Source organism: Mus caroli, unplaced genomic scaffold (genome assembly GCF_978045245.1).
Source record: "Mus caroli unplaced genomic scaffold, Mus_caroli_1 scaffold_7, whole genome shotgun sequence".
NCBI classification, from domain to species: Eukaryota; Metazoa; Chordata; class Mammalia; order Rodentia; family Muridae; genus Mus; species Mus caroli.
In genome coordinates, this window is record NW_028227262.1 from 19,379,882 (window position 1) to 19,399,814 (window position 19,933).

At 37.6% G+C, this 19,933-nt stretch overlaps 1 protein-coding gene across 1 annotated transcript; it reads right to left on the minus strand.

Annotated features, from left to right (window-relative positions):
* Positions 1–12,105: 12,105 nt before the first annotated feature.
* On the minus strand, positions 12,106–19,130 carry LOC110296891 (natural killer cells antigen CD94). Its single transcript, XM_021165694.3, has 6 exons — positions 18,986–19,130; positions 17,245–17,337; positions 17,036–17,098; positions 15,295–15,446; positions 13,914–14,017; positions 12,106–12,469 (listed from the first exon to the last, which is right to left on the minus strand). The coding sequence occupies exons 1-6, from the start codon at positions 18,990–18,992 to the stop codon at positions 12,349–12,351; spliced, it is 540 nt and encodes a 179-aa protein (XP_021021353.1). The 5' UTR covers positions 18,993–19,130; the 3' UTR covers positions 12,106–12,348.
* Positions 19,131–19,933: the final 803 nt, after the last annotated feature.

Genomic DNA, 19,933 nt, shown 5'->3' on the forward strand with positions numbered 1-19,933 from the left:
TGAGATGAGGGGAGAGAAAACCTCCATGAAGACTGCATTGATGGAAGGGCTTTCTTTAATCTCACAGCCCAATATCTGCCTAGCACTCTTTGCAGGAAAACAAATCTGTATCATTTCAAGGTAGATAACAGTCTACCCTCAACACTTTATTTTATAAGTCTAGTGTACATCCATTCGGACAAGAGAGACACCCAACAACACTTCGGGTTTTTTGGTTTGTTGTTTTGTTTGTTTGGTTTGGTTTGGTTTTAGAGAACTTTAACTCATTCCTTAAAGATTTCTCACACACAATCTAAAGAGTAAAACAAAAACTGAAGAATAGTGATAGTGAGGGGTGGCAGTTAGTTAGCTAATGGCAGTGTTACAGTATCCAGAGGACCTACCTGGGTGAGTGGTAGTATTCTGATTCATTGAATAATTAAAGAAAGTTAGCCCTACACTAACAAGAAAAAAAAATACAAGGCATTCCTATGTTCTAGACACTGTATTCAATCTGAAAATGCAAAAATAAATCAATAAAAATCCCACTTGTTTCCAAGAGCTCAATACAGACCTCAATAAAACATAAAATCAAGACTAGAACGCAAGGCAGGCTGATACAACAGGTTTCAGGGGAGGAAATTCTTGTGATAGCAGTGTGAACAGCTTTACCAGAAACAAAGCTTTTGAAAACATTTCTAATAAAGAAACCATGAGAAAGAGTGTAACTAATTTAGATACATTTCATGGTGTGCTTAGGAAAGCACTTGATATTTCTGTGATAATCATCTCCAGGTTAGTGCAGAATGTGTTATACTTGGTCAAGAAATAGAATTAGTTTTGCAGTGTAAACAGATTCCACTGTGCCTAGGGGAAAGGCAACTTAACACTTTGTAGTTATGTTTAAATATTTGAGAGTTACTGATAAGTGAGTCACAGGCATGAAGGCAGCTGCCATTAGAACAGTTTAAAGTTTTGCTCAATTTCCAACACTATGTGAAGAAGCTGTTCTAAAATGTTAGGTCTTCTTATAGGCCCAGATCAAGAGAGCAAACATTCACTTTCCAATCATGTTCTCTTTAGTTCCCACCAGCTGCCCCACGGAAAGATTGAAAAGGAGCAGTTGACACTAATCACATCTAACCTCTGTGTATCACAGAAGTGCAGGGCCTGCCAAGGTTTTGGGATGGAGGAGAACTCTAGAGACTATCCTCTGATTCTGTAGAAGGGAAAAGGCCTAGATCCAGGAGAGTCTTGAGAACAGTACTGGTCCTAAAATGTCACTCAGAGATCAGCAGTGTTGAAGGCAAAAGGGAGCTTTACTGAAGTGGGATCAAACCAGCAAGAATAGAATTCTAACAATTTAACATCTTTCTTAAAGAGATTATAACAGTAGGAAAGAGAAGCAAGGCAAGGGTTGGTGTGGGAGTGTTTTATGGTATCTATCCTGGTTTTCTTGCTCTGTCTGTATGTATTGATATTACTTTGGAACTTTCTCAGAATCCTCTATGTGGTGTTATGGCAAGAGCAAAGAAGATGTCTTTTGTTTAGTTTCCCTCCTCCTTCTTAAAATGCTCACCTATATTAAGAATCTTTAAGATACATAGTAATTGTAGGAAATAAAAGTCTAGGTTTGGCATCATATGCCTTTAATTCCAGCAGTCAGGACAGGAACAAGCAGGTTTCTATGAGTTTGAGGCCAGCCTTGTCAATAAGCTGATTCAAGACCAGCTAAGGCTACATGGTGAAACTCTTTTTCATAAAAACAAACAGCCTAGGAGAGATCAAAACCAAGAAAGAAAAACAGGATGGTGTCAGAAAGAATATATTTAGCCAGTTAGTCCTGAGAACTCCAGTGTCTTCTTCCCCTGATTTTTTCCCCTGAGTTTAGGATAGTAATTTGTTTCTCTTTAAGAAAAGATACAAAACAGTGTAATGTCCTGATCCTAAGACCAAGATAAAGACAAGTGACCAGAAGCAATGCATTCAACCATGATGATTCTTCAACATCATTTTGGGGTCTTGCAACCCAAGCTAACCTGTTTAATCTAGGCATGGGAAAAGGATCTCAGCTTCTCTGAGGAAGAAAACACAGAATCCCAATCTGTCCATACTCTGCTCTGATAACAATTAAAGATATCTGCTTCTAGAAGTGAAGCAGGAAATCTTGTGACATGGACTCAACTGTGGTACGCAGTAGAAGACCACAGCAGGCAAACAGGAAATTGATTCACACCCAAGATCTCACTGATACAAGACCGCACTCACAGAGATGGGGGAGGAGAGAGCTCAACCACCTGCAGGCTTCACCCACTTCACTCACAGACCCCAAAAGAAAAACCTTGAAAATTAGATGGAGTTGGGCCAGATATATTTTAAACATGGAACTGAAAAGCAAGGATTGATACTTTAAAAGGCTGAAGCAGAAAGTGTGGCACTCAGCATGCCTGTAGAAGACATTACAATGCATATGTGCAATGGATAAGAAGCATGAAAGAGAAATACACACAGAAAAGACAAGTCATTAGATGAATGACTTGCTTCATGAACTCTCTCCTAAATCTCAATAATGTTGTCTTAAGACTAGCATTGAGCAGTTAAAAGTACTGGCTTCTCTTCCAGACGATAAACATTTAATTTCCAGCAACTACATTGAAGCTTCATAATTGTCTGTAACTCCAGTTCTAGGGGATCTGACACCCTCACAGAAACATACATTCAGGAAAAACACCAATGTGCCTAAAATATAAAGCTAACACCAAACCTAGACACTATTGCATATGCCATCAAGATTTTGCTGAAGGGACCCTGATATAGCTGTTTCGGATGAGGCTATGCCAGTGCCTGGCAAATACAGAAATGGATGCTCACAATCATCTATAGGATGGAACACAGGGCCCCCAATGGAGAAGCTAGAGAAAGCACCCAAGGACCTAAAGGGGTCTGCAACCCTATAGGTGGAACAACAATATGAACTAATCAGTACCCCAGAGCTCTTAACTCTAGCTGCATATGTAGCAGAAAATGGCCTAGTTGGCCATCATTGGAAAGATATGTCCCTTGGTCTTGCAAACTTTATATGCTCCAGCACAGGGAAATGCCAAGGCCAAGAAGTGGGAGTGGGTGAGTAGGGGAGCAGGGTGGGAGGAAGGTATAGGGAACTATCAGGATAGCATTTGAAATGTAAATAAAGAAAATATCTAATAAAAAAATCAAAAAAAAATAAAGCTAAAAAGAAGCACTAGCATCAGTAATACTAGCAATTTATCCTTAGATCATTCAAATGTTTGCTACAAAATCTGGCATCATAAAATTCTTGTATGTAATTTCTTGAACTTCTTGTTGGTCTTCTTATCCTTCATCCTCCTCCTCTAATGCCACAACATCCACCTCCATCTCTTCTCCTTCTTCTCCTTCTCCTCCTTCTCCTCCTCCTTCTCCTCCTCCTCCTCCTCCTCCTCCTTCTCCTCCTCCCTCTCCTTCCTTCTTTCTCCTTCTCCTTCTCCTCTTCCTCCTCCTCCTCCTCCTCCTCTTCCTCCTCCTTCTCCTCCTTTTCCTTCCTCTTCTTCTTCCTCCTTCTCCTCCTTCTCCTCCTCCTCTTCTTTAAATTTTATTTATTATGTTGGCAGGGGCACACATGCCACAGCCCACATGTAGACATCAAAGACAACATGGGGAAATCAGTTTTCTCTCTCTTTCCGGGATGTGGGTTCTAGAGACTGAATTCACATCGGTCTTAGTAGCAAGGGCTTCCATGGACTGAGCTATCTTGATGGCCCCCCAAATTGAAACTTTTAAACTTGTACTCTTCAGAGTATCTAATAACATGTTTTCCTGTTTGTCAGAAAAGGATTTGTAGAAAAAAGTGTCTAAACATAAATCATTTATGAAATCATGATAGTAAACACAGTTATAAACTGGTTACTCTTTTCCCTTTCCTATCCAATACAACCAAAATTTATATCATACACAAAACAGAGCTCTGTGGTGCTGTGTGGACAGAAGCAGAGATATGAATGACTTGGTGATGTGCTGTTACTCAAGTTACTGGCATAAGATAAGTAGTACTTTTTAAATACATGTTCACAGTTGGGCATTGAGGCTTGTGTCTGTAATGCTAGCACTTTGGAAGAAGACTAAGGCTGGAGGATCTACTTAAATGTGAGGTTGTCTGAGCACTGTGCTATATTAATGAGTATTTATTGTGAAGCACCAATTAGCCACTTTTCAAGAAATCTAAGAAATGGCAAAGCCAATATGTAATCAATTGCTATGAAAACGATATTGCATGAAAAACATTGATGGTAAACTATAAAGTAGATATTAATTTGTTAAAGATGGTTAAACACATGCATACACACGTGCCCACAACTATGGAGTTTGTTTTATCTTACTGTTTTCATATCATTAAAAGTTTTCACTTCATTAGATAAAAATTTCAAATAGCAAAAGGTACTAGTAATCTCACTTTTCAAGTTGTTCTATTAAAAATCTCCTTAAGATTTTCTGAATTCCTCAACATGGTATTAGTTTCAGTAAACAATTTTAGTTGTTACTTGTATTTGCAGTTCATATAAAATATTTGTTATTTTCATCACATAACTTAGTTGCAAATTATAGGATACTTTGGCATTTCACATATTCAAATAACCTTGGAAACTGCCTGTTGCTGTCAGAGTTCTTGCTTCACCTTGGCATACTATTATTTTGATGTTACTAGCTGATACTAGAGTGCTCTAAACATCTAGGTTTTATTACTAAACACTTACAGGTTGAACAAAGCAAATTTGAGGCATTGTAACCTTTTAGATGATAAATAATTCTTCTTTAAAAGTTACATAAAATCTAAATGTAAAGGAATCATCAATCTCTTCTATTATTTTATATTTGTCTGTAGCTTTTTTATAATTACATCAATAATTATGAGTATGTAAATTTTCTCTCTCTTAATAGGATAATCCAGTACTGCCTTGATAGTCAACTGCCTTCTACCTTTCAATCATTATAATTTACTTCCATGGTATAATAGAACATAGTGATAGTGTTGGCTTTCAACTCATGCCATAGAACCAGTGTTTTGTTATCAAATGTATAGCTTTATAATACTACATTTGTTCTTAGATAATTTCTTTTGTAATTTGTTTTAGTTTTGTACAGAACTCAGCTTTTGTTATTAAACACATTTAATTTTTATTTGCAGATCCACAGACAAAGAAATTTAAGAATTTGAATACAGTAAGTTATTTTTAAAAACCACAAATACTCAGTGGTGAAACTATACGACTAGGGGGAAAACTTAGTGTTGTGATACAATAGTAACTGAGTAAAAATTAAACTGGAGGTAAGAAAGAAATATAGATTAAAAAAATGAGTAAGTTCAGACAGCTAATTTCAGACAGTATCAACAGACCTAAGATGAGTATCATTGTATTCTCAGAATACAATGACACATGGTGTTCTGAAGTCAGAAACATTTCTGCCCAAACTAGGAAAATGTATAGCTGGTATAAAAAATAGGGATAGTATCAGAGAAAAGCCATGTGGAGAAGAAATTTCTTTAGTTCTGGGTATAGCCAGACAAAGATCTCAGGTGGACCTACAAATTCCATAAACATGGAGTATTCCCAACATACCTCTGCAAAAGCCTCTAAGACATAAACAATAATAACATTAAAAATCACATGGTCAATCCACTGGTTCACCTACCTATCCCATAACCCTTTCTACCCCCAAATATGTTAAAGGTTGAAGCTGAACTTCCATGGGACCACCATCCACAATGACTGAGACCACAGGAACATTCCTGATCTGAGTATGGGTATTACCTTACTGGTTGTTTAATGTATATATGAATATATAAAGAAATCAAATGTACTCTTTAAAAAATATGCCCTTTGGTGCATATAAAATATATCTCAATACATTGAGAAACAGCTGTTTTATAATTTTATGTTGGCAATTATTTAGGAGATGAAAGTATATGAAGTTGTTGCAGGAAATATTAATGAGTGGCAATATCCCGCGCTATACCCAGCTTCTCTTTGACCATGGTATTGCCACCTCTAGGCTATCCCCATGCAGCAACTGATCATGGTTTTCTTGATGAGGATTCTGTTAACATTCCTGCCATCCATCCCCTGTGGTCAGTGATCTCAAATCCCATTGACCCAGTAAAATCAAAAGTCTAGAGGCTTGGAATTTATAAGTCAGATTTATATCAGTAAATTCTCACCCCACAAAATGCCCACACAATGAACTCAGAGCCAATCAACATTGATATAAATTTCCCACCTAGGTAAGACAAATTATCCCAGTTTTTCTATCCCTGTATGATATTATAGCTACCTGTGGCTATTTAAAGCCACGTAGAATCTGGATCATCTTCCTGTTGCTCCTTCCTTCTGTTCCTTCCCCTCAGTCCCTGTCTCTGAAAACTCTTCACTCCACCTCCCTTTTCCCTGTCCAATCATAGGCTTCTTGTATTAATTGGACAGGGAAAATTCTGCTGCATGAAGTCTATTTCCCACTATCTCAAAAATTCTCAAATACATAGTGTTTAACAAAATGTCTCATAAATGTCTAGTAAAAGTAAGTCATTTCTCTCTGAACCAAAAAAGATGTTCTATGAAAGATACAACGTAAGTAAAGAGATTGAAAATCCTTGCTCATGGATTGGAAGAGCCATCACTGTTAAGGTTTCTTTATTTAATAATACACATTGGCTATGCAACTTATTGTATATGAACTTAATGCTATGGGGGGGGGCGCTATTTAGCTTCTTCCTTTGGTCTGTCTGTTTTAATATTTATAAATGTATCCTCATACTTAGTAGACACTAGTCTTTATAATGGTTATACCTTCTTAGTTTACTTAAACACTGAGGCTACATTTACATATTATCTCTGTCAAATTGCTCAGCTCCACTAAATATATCACTAGGTTTTTAAAGAGAACAGTTTAATTTTTTACAAAGTTAATTAACAAGGTTCAAAATTAAATGCCTTTATATTCTTGTCTCATTTTGTATCTTTCAGTAGTCCCTTTACCTATGTTTCTGATATGTTTTTAAGTTTCATTTTTACATATTTTGTCTTTTTCATTGCTGTTAATGAGGATTTATCATCTGTTATGTTTTCCTAACTAGTTACTATTAATGTAAAGCAATGCTATTTGGTTTGGGCATATTAATTTCATTCAGTTAATCTGCTAATTTACTGAAGTATCATTGTTCACATTAGCTTTATCACTGACTTAGTCTGGTTGTTTAGATGCAATCTCTGCTGTACAAATACCTTCTCTTTTCTATTCTTTTATTAATCATGTTATTCATTTACACTTCAAATGACATTCTCCTTCCCGGTCACCCCTCCACAAATGGCCCATCACATCCTCCCTCTCCCCCCCCTTTGTCTCTATGAGGGTGTTCCTCTACCTACTCATCCACCAAACTATTCCAGCATCCCCCTTCCCTGAGGCATCAATCCTCCACAGGGCCAAGCGTCTCTCCTTCCACTGATGTCAGATAAGGCCATCCTCTGCTACATGTGTATCTGGAGCCACAAATATCTCCATGTATACACTGAGAGCTCTGGGTTGTCCAGTTGATATGCTTCTTCCAACAAGGTTGAAATCCCCTTCATCTCCTTCAGTCCTTCCCTCAGGTGTCCAGGCTCAGTCTGATGGTTGGCTGTGAGTATCTGCATCTGTATTGGTCAGGTGCTGGTAGAACCTCTCAGGAAATAACCATGCCAGGCTCCTGTAAGCAAGAACTTCTTCACATCGGCAATAGTGTCAGAGTTTAGTGTCTGCAAATGGGATGGATCCCTAGGTGGGGCAATCTCTGGATGGTCTTTCATTCAATCTCTGTTCCATTTTTTGTCCCTGTCTTTCCTTTGGACAGGAACATTTCTGGGTTAACAATTTTGAGATGGGTGGGTGGCCCCATCCCTCAACTGGGAGCTATGCCTGTCTTCTGGACCTTCTATTTCCCCATTTGTTGCATATTTTGGCTAAATTCATTCCAGTTGAGTACTGGGATCTCTCGCTTCCATGGAGTCTGGGACTTTCTAGTGAATTTCCCCATCCCCCACTGCTATATATTTCTATTTCATTTTCTGGCCTTCTGTACTTCTGCCCCTCCTAATACTTGTTTCTGCCTCCACTTTTTCCCTCCTGCTCCTCTCTCCCTCCAAGGTCCCTCCCTCCATCTACCTCCTCTGATTATTTTGTTCCTTCTTTTATGTAAGATTGAAGCATCCCCATTTTGGTTTTCCTTCTTAAGTTCCATATGGTTTGTGGGTTGCATCATGGGTATTCTGATCTTTTGAACTAAGATTATCTTATCAGTGAGTACACACCAAGTTTGTCCTTTTGTGTCTTGGTTACCTCACTCAGGATGATATTTTCTAGTTCCATCTATTTGCCTCAGAATTTCATGAGTTCTTTGTTTTTAAGAGCTGAGTAGGGGCTGGTGAGATGGCTCAGTGGGTAAGAGCACCCGACTGCTCTTCCGAAGGTCCAGAGTTCAAATCCCAGCAACCACATGTGGCTCACAACCATCCGTAATGAGATCTGGCGCCCTCTTCTGGAGTGTCTGAAGACAGCTACAGTGTACTTACATATAATAAATAAATAAATCTTTAAAAAAAAAAAAAAAAGAGCTGAGTAGTACTCCATTGTGTAATTGTATCACATTTCCTGTATCCATTTCTCTGTTGAAGAATATCTGGGTTGTTTCCAGCTTGTTGCTATTATACATGAGGCTGCTATAACATAGTGGAGCATAGGTCCTTGTTATATGTTGGAGCATCTTTTTTGGTATATGCCCAGTAGTGGTATAGCTGGGTGTACTGGCTAATTATGTATAAACTTGATACAAGCTGGAGTTATCACAGAGAAAGGAGCTTCAGTTGAGGAAATGCCTCCATGAGACCCAGCTGTAAGGCATTTTCTCAATTAGTGATCAAGGGGGAAAGGCCCCCTGTGGATGGGACCATCCCTGGGCTGGTAGTCTTAGGTTCTATAAGAGAGTAGACTGAGCAAGCCAGGGGAAGCAAGACAGTAAGGAACATCCCTCCATGGCCTCTGCATCAGCTCCTGCTTCCTGACTTGCTTGAGTTCCAGTCCTGATATACTTTGATGATTAACAACAATGTGAAAAGTGTAAGTTGAATAAACCCTTTCCTCCCTAACTTGCTTCTTGGTCATGATGTTTGTGCAGGAATAGAAACCCTGACTAAGACATTGGGTCTTCAGTTTGGGAAGGAGGAAGTCAAGATATCACTATTTACAGATAATATGACAGTATACATAAATGACCCCCAAAATTCTACCAGTTAATTCCTACAGCTGATAAACGACATCAGCAAAGTGGCTGGATATAAAAATAACTCTAACAAATCAGTAGCCTTCTTCTACTCATAAATGGACTGAGAAAGAAATTGGGGAAACAACACCATTCTCAATAGTCACAAATAATATAAAATACCTTGGTGTGACTTTACCCAGTCAAGTGAAAGATCTGTATGACAAGAACTTCAAGTCTCTGAAGAAAGAAATCAAAGAAGACCTCGAAAGATGGAAATATCTCCTGTGCTTATGGATTGTCAGGATTAACATAGTAAAACTGGCCATCTTACCAAAAGCAACCTGCAGATTCCATGCAATTCCTACCAAAATTCCAACTCAATTCTTCACAGAGATAGAAAGAGCAATTGTCAAATTCATCTGGAATAACAAAAAACCCAGAAGAGCAATAACTATTCTCAACAATAGAAGAACTTCTGGGGGAATCACCATCCTTGACCTCAAGCTTTACTACAGAGAAAAAGTGATAAGAACTGCATGGTATTGGTACAGAGACAGGCAGGTAGATCAACAAAATAGAATTGAAAACCCAGAAATGAACCCACACACCTATGATCTTTGACAAAGAAGCTCAAACAATCCAGTGGAAAAAACACAGCATTTTCAACAAATTGTCCTGGTTCAACTGGAGATCAGCATGTAGAAGAATGCAAATTGATCTATTCTAATCTCCTTGTACAAAGCGCAAGTCCAAGTGGATCAAGGACCTCAGCATAAAGCCAGGTATGCTGAATATAATAGAAGAGAAAATGTGAAACAACCTCGAACACATCAGCACAGGGGAAATTTTCCTGATGGCTCATGCTCCTCTAAGATCAACAATCAACAAATGGGATCTCATAAAATTGAAAAGCTTCTATAGTGCAAAGAACACTGTCAATAGGATAAAACAACAACAATGTGTGTGTTTGTTTGTGTGTGTGTGTGTGTTCAAGAAGTTAAACTCCAGCCAGGCGTGGTGGTGCACGCCTTTAATCCCAGCACTCGGGAGGCAGAGACAGGCGGATTTCTGAGTTCGAGGCCAGCCTGGTCTACAAAGTGAGTTCCAGGATAGCGAGGGCTACACAGAGAAACCCTGTCTCGAAAAACCAAAAAAAAAAAAAAAGTTAAACTCCAGAGAACCAAATAACCCTATGAAAAATGGAGTACAGAGCTAAACAGAGAATTTTCAACTGAGGAATCTCGAATGGCTGAGAAACACTTAAAGAAATGTTCAACATCCTTAGTCATCAGGGAAATACAAATCAAAACGACCTTAGGTTTCACCTCAGAACAATAAGGATGGCTAAGATCTAAAGTGCAGATAACAGCAGATGCTGGTGATGATGTGGAGAAAAAGGAACACTCCTCCATTGCTGGAGTGTCTACAAGCTGATAAAACTACTTTGGAAATCAATCCGGTAGTTCCTCAGAAAATTGGAAACAGTTCACTCTTCTATTTTAATCTTTATAGCCAGGTTATATTTAGCTGATACCACCAGAATAATGCTAATGAGGTTTGAAGAGAATTACTATCTGTGCTATTTCCCTGCCCTTACTGGAAATGTTCAAGAGATGAGATTGTCACCAAGACCTTGACTGTGGTATGGTCATTTGAAAGCTTTCCCTGAGCTACAAAGTCAATGCAAAAAAAAAAAAAACTTGCTCATTACGAAGATGACAAAAGCAGACATCAATCCCTGCAGACTGTCATTCAGTCTTTCTTCTTTACACAGTCTACTTAACAGGACTGCTAATGGTACTGTCTCTGGCTCCTTCTAGATCAACTGAGGAGATAGAAAATGGTTAATAGTACGTATGATCTAGCCTTTTAAATAATAAACTCTGCTTTCTGTTCAGTTACTTTGCCATGGTTATTCACCTGGATATAATGCAGAAGAAAATTACTCAGTGCTGCATTGGTAAGAATCTTGCAAGTTGGTCACAATGCATAATTTACTAAGTTTTTAACTTACTTAGCAAATACATACTGAAATCAAGTAATCTATCATTTTTTTACAGATTACTTTGGGGAGACTGTTCTCAATTGTATAGATGCAGAAAAGGCCTTTGACAAAGTTCAACATCCCCTCATAATACAAACCCTAGATAAATCAGAAATATTAGGAGCACACTTTAGTATAATATGTGTCTTAATAGATGACAAACCTATGGTCAAAATGACTATAAATGGGGATAAACTGACATTGTTTCACTTAAAATCTGGAATGGGACAAGGATCTCTACAATTTAATATAGTGCTTGAAATCATAGAAATTGTTCAGGGAGAACAAATAAAAGATATACACTGAGGAACGGAACCAATCAAACCATATCCATCTGCAGATGATATGTTACCATACTTAAAGATAGCATGAGAAAAAATCTTGAATGGGAGAAACACTTTCAGCATGCAACAGGACACAGAATCAACAAAATAATCAGTAGCTTTTCTAAATATTCCTAAAGAATGTATGGAAAAGGAAATCAAGAAAGCAAATCTATGCACAATATTAAAAAAAAAAATCCTAGCTGGCCCAGGTATGTAAGACTTCTAAAATGAAAACCTTGAAATACTGAAGGAAAAAATGAAGAAGGCACTAGAAGATGAAAAGACCTGCCCCTGTGATCATGGCTGACTGGAATTACTGTTGTGAAGTGATGATTTCCCTTCAACTCATCTCCAGGTACAAACACTGAAACCACAGGGATACACATGACTTGGTGTGCAATAAATTTTATTTAATGTTTCCAGGAAAACTTTACAAGAATACTGAATAAAATTATATTTCATAAGTCAAAATATTTATAAAACCTCTCTATTTTTGATTCATCTGAATTTTATGCACACGTGTGAAGAAGCCATCAAGTATAAGTTACTTGGGTACAAATGTATGAAAATCATATGCTAGCAAACAGAAACATTCTACAGACACAAGATGGAAAGGTAGTAATACTGAGAGCTGTTACTATTTTTAGTAACAGTGGACCTTCCTTGTCTATACCCTTTGCCTTAAGAAACATTTAAGTAGGCAGTTTCTTACAGATGTAACGGTTTTTATTTTCACAGGATTCAGCAGAAATGCTTTTGCTTGGACTATAAACAATGCAGTGCTCTGGCCTGATAACTGAGAACTCTGGAAATCTGTAATGAAGAAGAAAATGTTAACATATGTAAAACAGTAAGGGTGTTCAAGGTTATTTTTATTAACTCAGAATATGGGAAACCACTTGATGGAGAAATTTACTGAGTGGCTTGGGATTTTGTTTGTTTGGCCTTATGTGGTTATCCTTCAGCATCAACTTTCACAGTTCTGAAGTACAGTGCTACACGAAACTCAATTACTCTCTTACTGGTCCCTAGTGCTAAGACCACAGAATGTGATTCTAGGTGTGGTCTTGTTATGTGTTTATTTGCGGGCTTTTCACCTCTATCAGAAGTGGTTGAATTGTTAATTTTGTTTTTTGAGATAAAGTCTTAGTACTCAGCCTTGGCTGACATGAAACTCACTACCCAGACCAGGCCATCCTCAAACTCAAAGAAAGATGCCTGCCTCTGCCTGTGTAGTGCTGGAATCAAAGGTATGTATCACTTTGCCTGGCCAGAAATGGTTTTGATGATATTCTTGTCTTCTATTTGGTTAAGAACAAACAAACAAAACTAAAAGAACAAAAGTAAAGGCCCAAGAAACACATGCACTGCAGATATTCATATTAGCAGACACAGAAAACTCATAAAAGCAAAGTTGAAAACCATAACATCTGAGAGATTAAATAAAAACGTACCCAAAGCATTAAAAAGCAAAACAGAACACCCTCCAAAAATACTTTTTTTACCAGTCAACTACTGCTAGGCATAATGGGGACTGCCCTTATGTGTGGTTTGTATTTTTGAGGGGATGACAATCTTGGAGGAATTAGGGAAAGGAAAGTTGTTATCATATTATACTGTATAAAAGAAAAACTATTAGATATAGATATAGATATAGATATAGATGATATAGATTGATATAGATATAGATGATATAGATATAGATGATATAGATAGATATAGAGATATAGATAGATATAGATAGATAGATATAGATATAGATGCTGATATAATCTAGGTGAAAGAGCATAAACATAAACTTTGTCTCAATATGAGTCTCTAGATTTCATGTATATAAATGAAATCCAAGGATAACATTTATACAGAAAATAATTACTGAATATTTGAAGATAATTAAAAAATGGGATCCATCAAAACAACGAAAAATGGATGAGCTGTGCTCTCTGGGCCAGCCTGTATCTGAGATCACTTGAGCATGCATAGACACATATGGTGTTCCTACTATGTTACAGTAAGGAAAAGACTAAAATTTTCTTATGGTATTGGGCACTCAATGTTCATATTACTTGAGCATAAACTTGAATGTTGTGGGTAAAGCAGTGACTGCTTTCCTGCCACTCCCTAGAGATTTTATATATTCTCATGCTCCACACAAGATATTTGGGTTTCTGAGCCCCTGGCTGTGATGTTTCAATAACCATAGCTAGGATAAAGTCACAAAACATACCCCAAAAATCCTCAACAACAGGAAACTTACAAATCTTTTGAGGGAACTGTGCCATCCTCCCATAGCCAGGCATTTCTTTTTTCACTATAATGCATTCCAATCCAGAAAAAGGTTTGACTGAAGTTCATAAAACTCTACTTAGAGAAAGAAAGAACAAGTTAATCAAATTTGAATATGCTCTGAGAGCAACATATTTAAAAGGAATCCAGAATAAGATTCAGACTGGGGGTGCTCAGGTTGAAATCATTCTGATTTGAAAGACATTATCACATGCCTTAAAATTTTCAGTGACTAGGTCATTCACTCATGTGGAAAAACACTACAAAATTTTGCCTCTTGAAAGATGAAAATTATCGTAAAGAGAATGAGACTTTGTTCTGTTACAGTTTCTTCATGGAATCACAGATCAAATGTGATCCCAGTGCCAGCATCTTGTAACCTCTCCAACCTGAGCAGGGCATGAACAACTTGAGAATTTTTTCATAAGAGCTGAGTTCTTTCCAAGATGAACCTGGTGGTACAGGCCTGTAATCCCTGGAGCTTAGGAGGTTGAAGCAGAAGTTCAATTTGAAGGCCATAAAAGGAGCTTAAAGGAAATCTAGGGATATCTGCCTTTGTCTCAAAGCACATAGTAAATTAAAAAAAAATGGTAGAGTAACTAACAGGCATACCTCAATTCCTAGGTTCAATCCCCTATGACACACACAATAACAATAATAATGATTTTAGTAATTTTATGATCACATCATCTGTTACTGGTTTTACTTTACATTCCAGAAAGATGACAAAAAGCCATATAACATATGCACAAGCTTGTGTATTCTGCTCCAATAAGTAATAATTGAAAGTTCCTCTTTTGTTCCTCCTATAGGTGGAACAACAAAATGAACTAACCAGTACCTTAGGAGCTTGTGTCTCTAGCTGCATATGTATCAGAAGATGGCCTAATCGGCCATCATTGGGAAGAGTGGTCCCTTGGTCTTGCAAACTTTATATGCCTCAGTAAGGGGGAATACCAGGGCCAAGAAGTGGGAGTGGGTGGGTAGGGGAGTGGGGGGAGGGTCTGGGGGACTTTTGGGATAGCATTGAAAATGTAAATGAAAAAAATACCTAATTAAAAAATAAATTATATAATAAAAAATACTAGTCTACTAATTCTGGAAAAGTTGGAGGTTTGCACATTAACTCCTAATCTATTAAAATATTAACCCATATAATACAAATCTTTGAAGACTTTTTTGTGTGTGTGTGCTTTCTAGTGTATATTTCAAGGTACATCATGAGGGCCATGAACTCAGACAGAACTATCATTGTCGACCTGGTAGTAAAGACTTATGTGAGAGTGGTCAGTTTTGTCAGGTAGCACATGTTAGTAAGTGTAAAAGAATGTAAGAAACAATGAAGTACTTGCCAATTCATTTCTGGATTGGGGCTGAAGAAGGCTGGAATTCTGGGAAGCACAGAAATCTCTGCTTCTTTCCCAAGACTTTTCTTCTTTGGAAATAAAGTAACACTTGCACTGATGTCCAACCCACTTTTCCAGACAAGCACAGCACTCAGAAACTAAAAGGCAAAACACATCCTGACAGATTCCAACTTCTTTGGCACTCCTTGACATTCAAAGATTATGTTGTTTGCTATTAATTTCTTTTCCTACAAACATTCCTTCAGAATGTGTAATACACATCACATTTTGGTGTTATTCATCAAAACACTTTGCCTCTTGGAGAGGGTATTCTAAAGATAGATTCAGAATGACATCATTCTCAATCCTTTGTTATGATTTGTGATAACTAGATGAGAAGATAAGATAAATCTAGCCTATAGCAGAGAACAAGATGGAACCAGAGTTAGAAGAACAACTTTGAGGATGTACCCACAGCTGAGCATGGCGGTGAATGTCAGATAAGGAAAAAAACTCACAGGGGAGACATCCCACCAATTCCCCAAGTCAGAGAAGGGTACAGTGCTTTAAAAGAATTTTTATTTTCTTTTTTAAAACATGAGTATATATAAGCCAACTAACATTAAATCTGATTGACAGTTTAGGGATGACAGTATATCCTTAGCACCTCTCTTCCTCAATAATAAACATCATGATACATAGTAGGCACTCAAATCTTTATCACATAAATGGCACTACAGTTGAGATAAGATAAAAATTAACTGTATGATCAGAAAGCTATAAACTTGAGGAGCATAGAAAAAGAATATTAAAATAGAATTTGGGCCTATCCTTTATGAGTAAGGTCTATTCTTTTTTTTTTTTTTCTTTTTTTTCATTTTTTTTCAAGACAGGGTTTCTCTGTGTAGCCCTGGCTGTCCTGGAGCTCACTTTGTAGACCAGGCTGGCCTCGAACTCAGAAATCCGCCTGCCTCTGCCTCCCGAGTGCTGGGATTAAAGGCGTGCGCCACCACGCCCGGCTGTAAGGTCTATTCTTATAGAGATGTCTATACTGCAATCTGAAACACAGAAACTAAAGAAAGAGAAGAATATGAAAGCATAGTTTGTTAGAAAATGCAAAATAATTTTTATCTGTAATATGTATTGTCATTTAACTAGTCATGAACACTCATTAGGAAACATATATGTTCTGCTTCAGAATAGTGTCTTCTCTTTTTATGAGAATGATGACAATTTTATGTGAGACTTTGGACCTGAGATTTTCCTCAAAGACCTATATGTAAGAAAATTTGCATGCAAGTTATGATAAGGCAGTAGCACCACCGACTTTTAAATGTGGAATACAGTGGTTCTTTCCAGGGTACTGGGGGAGGCTCTTACTTGGAGAGTGGAAGCTCTCCTCTTCATTTTCTCTTTCCTCCCCCTTGGTTTCTAGCTACAACATGAGTGGCTCTTCGCCCACACATGCTTCTACCATGGCACAATGTCTCAACTGAGCTGCAAGAATGGCAGGCCCAGAAGAACACAGTCCAAAACTTCTAAAAGTCTGTGGAAAAAATGAACCTCTGCATGTAGTGTTTATATAAAGTATTTCTCACGCTGCTTACATTCAATGTAATTTTAATGCAGAACAAAAAAAAATGGGACCATTTTACTCAATGAAACCATGATACTGTACATGAAGAATGAGCTTCTCTGTTTTATCCTCTCTGAGTCATGAAGTTTAAGAAAGAAAAATGGAACCTACCTTCCTGGAATTCTACAGTGGGGGTTGGAGAAGGTGTTGATTGAATGTTCTGTATAGTAAATGCTATAAGAAATTATTATAGACTTGCTTAGTTTGACATGTATTTATGAAATAAAATATTACACATTAGAAAAATGAAATGTTTATTATTAAATTATTTCATCACAATGTTGATTTTTTTTCCTATGTACTTGCTTAGAAACACTTACAATTTATCAGCAAAACTCCCAAAGTAACCATCAAGAAAAGACATTTAATTCCAAAGATGACAGACATCAGCCTCCACCGAGTGATCCTAGAAACTATAGAAAAATACCAGACACATAGATTAAAGACTAAAAGATATAAGTGCAGACATAGATGATGACGTTCTTTTTTTTCTTTTTTTATTAGATATTTTCTTCATTTACATTTCAAATGCTATCCCCTTTCCTAGTTTCCTCTCCAAAAATCCCTATAGCCTTCCCCTCCCCCCTGCTCCCCAACCCACCCACTCCTGCTTCCTGGCCCTGGCATTACCCTATAGTGGGGCGCATAATATTCGCAAGACCAAGGGCCTCTCCTCCCATTGATGGCCGACTAGGCCATCCTCTGCTACATATGCAGGTAGAGTCACAAGCTCTGGGGTTACTGGTTAGTTCGTATTGTTGTTCCTCCTATAGGGTTGCAGACCCCTTCAGATCCTTGGGTACTTTTCTAGCTCCTTCATTGGGGATGACGTGCTTAAGAACAGAAACCATTAAGAATGAACCCGAAAACTTCTTCCTGTCGTGGCGCAGACACCTCTCGGGCGGAACACTGGAGAACGAAGAGGCTCCTTCAGAACACCACCCATTAGCAATCTTTTGAAGTGGTATACTTTGTTCTTTGATGAGGCTATTCATACATATTTCCTGCCTCATTAGAGTCATTTACCTCTGACTCTTTAAATCAGCAGTGAAACTTATCTCTATGGTTAGAATAGATCCACAAGCAGTCATGACGCTTGGTGGGCTTGCTTAATAATCAATTTTTTTTCTCTCGAGAATGTCATGAATAAAAAGTTCTGTGTTAAAGAGATGATTTTTTTAAAGGGGGAGGGGCGGTAATCACAATGCTATTTTCTTAAGGTATAAAGTTAGTAAGGGCCCACTCAAAACAAACAGAATATTGTCAAGACCTAGAGTCTGTTATTTATTATATATCATCTTTGTCAGGAGAATACCATCATGGAATGGGTTCCCTTTGAACACAGACCATTTTTTACTACTGGTTTGTTAATGTCTGCAGGAAAATAAAAAGGAATGTTCTAGACCTGGAATGGCAGGAGGTTCTATAATAAGCATAAATTGAGGATCTAGGTTCAATTTACAGCACCTTGAATTATGACACAAAGCCAGCCTTTGAATTTCTGTTCTTCAACATTATGTTAGGTCATAGTCAAAATCACTTGCCTATTGGCTAAGATATTTCATTATGAGAAGAATCTTTATTAGTAACGCAATACTGTCAAAAATAGTTTTACTGCTAACAACAGCACACAGTGTCAGTGAGCCTGAGTGATTTTGCAAGGCCACAGCACAGCAAGAAAAGTTATAAAATTTTAAGTGTCCTTAATATTTGGCCATCTTTATCCCCATGTTAGAAATATGGTGTGTGTTGATCAATTTCATTTCTGTTTTATTGTGAATTTAACATGATGCCTAATAGACACCACTTGCTAACTCAGTTAGGAAAAGTTTACAAGAGTATGCACTTCATAAAATCATGTTCAAGTTTCAAAACACAGAATCGAGAAAACAATGAACACAGAAAGCATCAAAGCACGGAAAGTCTAAAAATATCTACTGCTGATTACATGCTTTCTGTTTTATCTTTTTTAAACCTTCCTAAGTTAGTTAATCCAAGAGGCATCCTTCCTGGTTATTATTTTATCCCTACTATTACATCTGCTGACAGGGGCACACATACCTGCCATGAGAAGTGATGCTCCAAGGATGGTGCAGAGATGTGTTTGTGCTTTTTAAAGAACGGTGTGGATCACAGGGCTGAGCAGGAAGCTAAGGAGGAGACAGTAAGCATTAAAAGAGGATGAAACACTGTGTGTTGTGGCGGTGCTATTGAATCATCTGTTGGTGGTACACGGATGCACAGTAGGGATGAGCAGAAGAAAGACCGCAAGCTTTGAACAAGACCCAGGAACCACTGCACACAGGAAATTCACTCTTTTAGTTTTGGTACAAAACACTACAGCAAAATAAGGTTCGAGGAAGATTGTTTTCAATGTGCACACGTCAAACTCGTCCCTAAAAGCAGTTTAGAAAATAATGGAAAGGTATAAACCATGGTAAACTCACTTGGTATCATAAAATCCCACACAGAATTACTACCTTCATAATAAACAAATACTTATTTACTTTGTGTTAAGCAAATTTTAAATCACATATTATCTAATGGCTTAATAAAGAAAATACCAAATTTGATAGTGGAGAAACTGAGGCACAGAAGTGCTAATTTGACTAAGGTTACTTAAGCTTGATGCTCAGTCGTTTACTAAAGCATACATGGAATTTGTCTCAAACCAAGCACCTCCTTGGACTTGCACATTCTGGGTTGATAGTTCCCATCTTTAGGACAAACTGGTTGGAACATCCATTACTTGTTCTGTGTTTCTGATCCCTGATCACTGACCCCAACCGTAGTCAACAAGACCCAGAAAGAATGAAAGCAGTATTCAGTATTATTGTGTTTTCTCACTTTTCTTTCTTCCCTGATCTCTTTCCCTCTCCCCACCTTCTCTCTTCCCATCTCTCTCTCCCCAACACACACTTTTAACCTTCCCATTAATTCTTTCTAAACTACCAGCTCTCCTTGATATTGCTCTCATTTCGTACACAGGTAACTGAATTGTTTTCACTC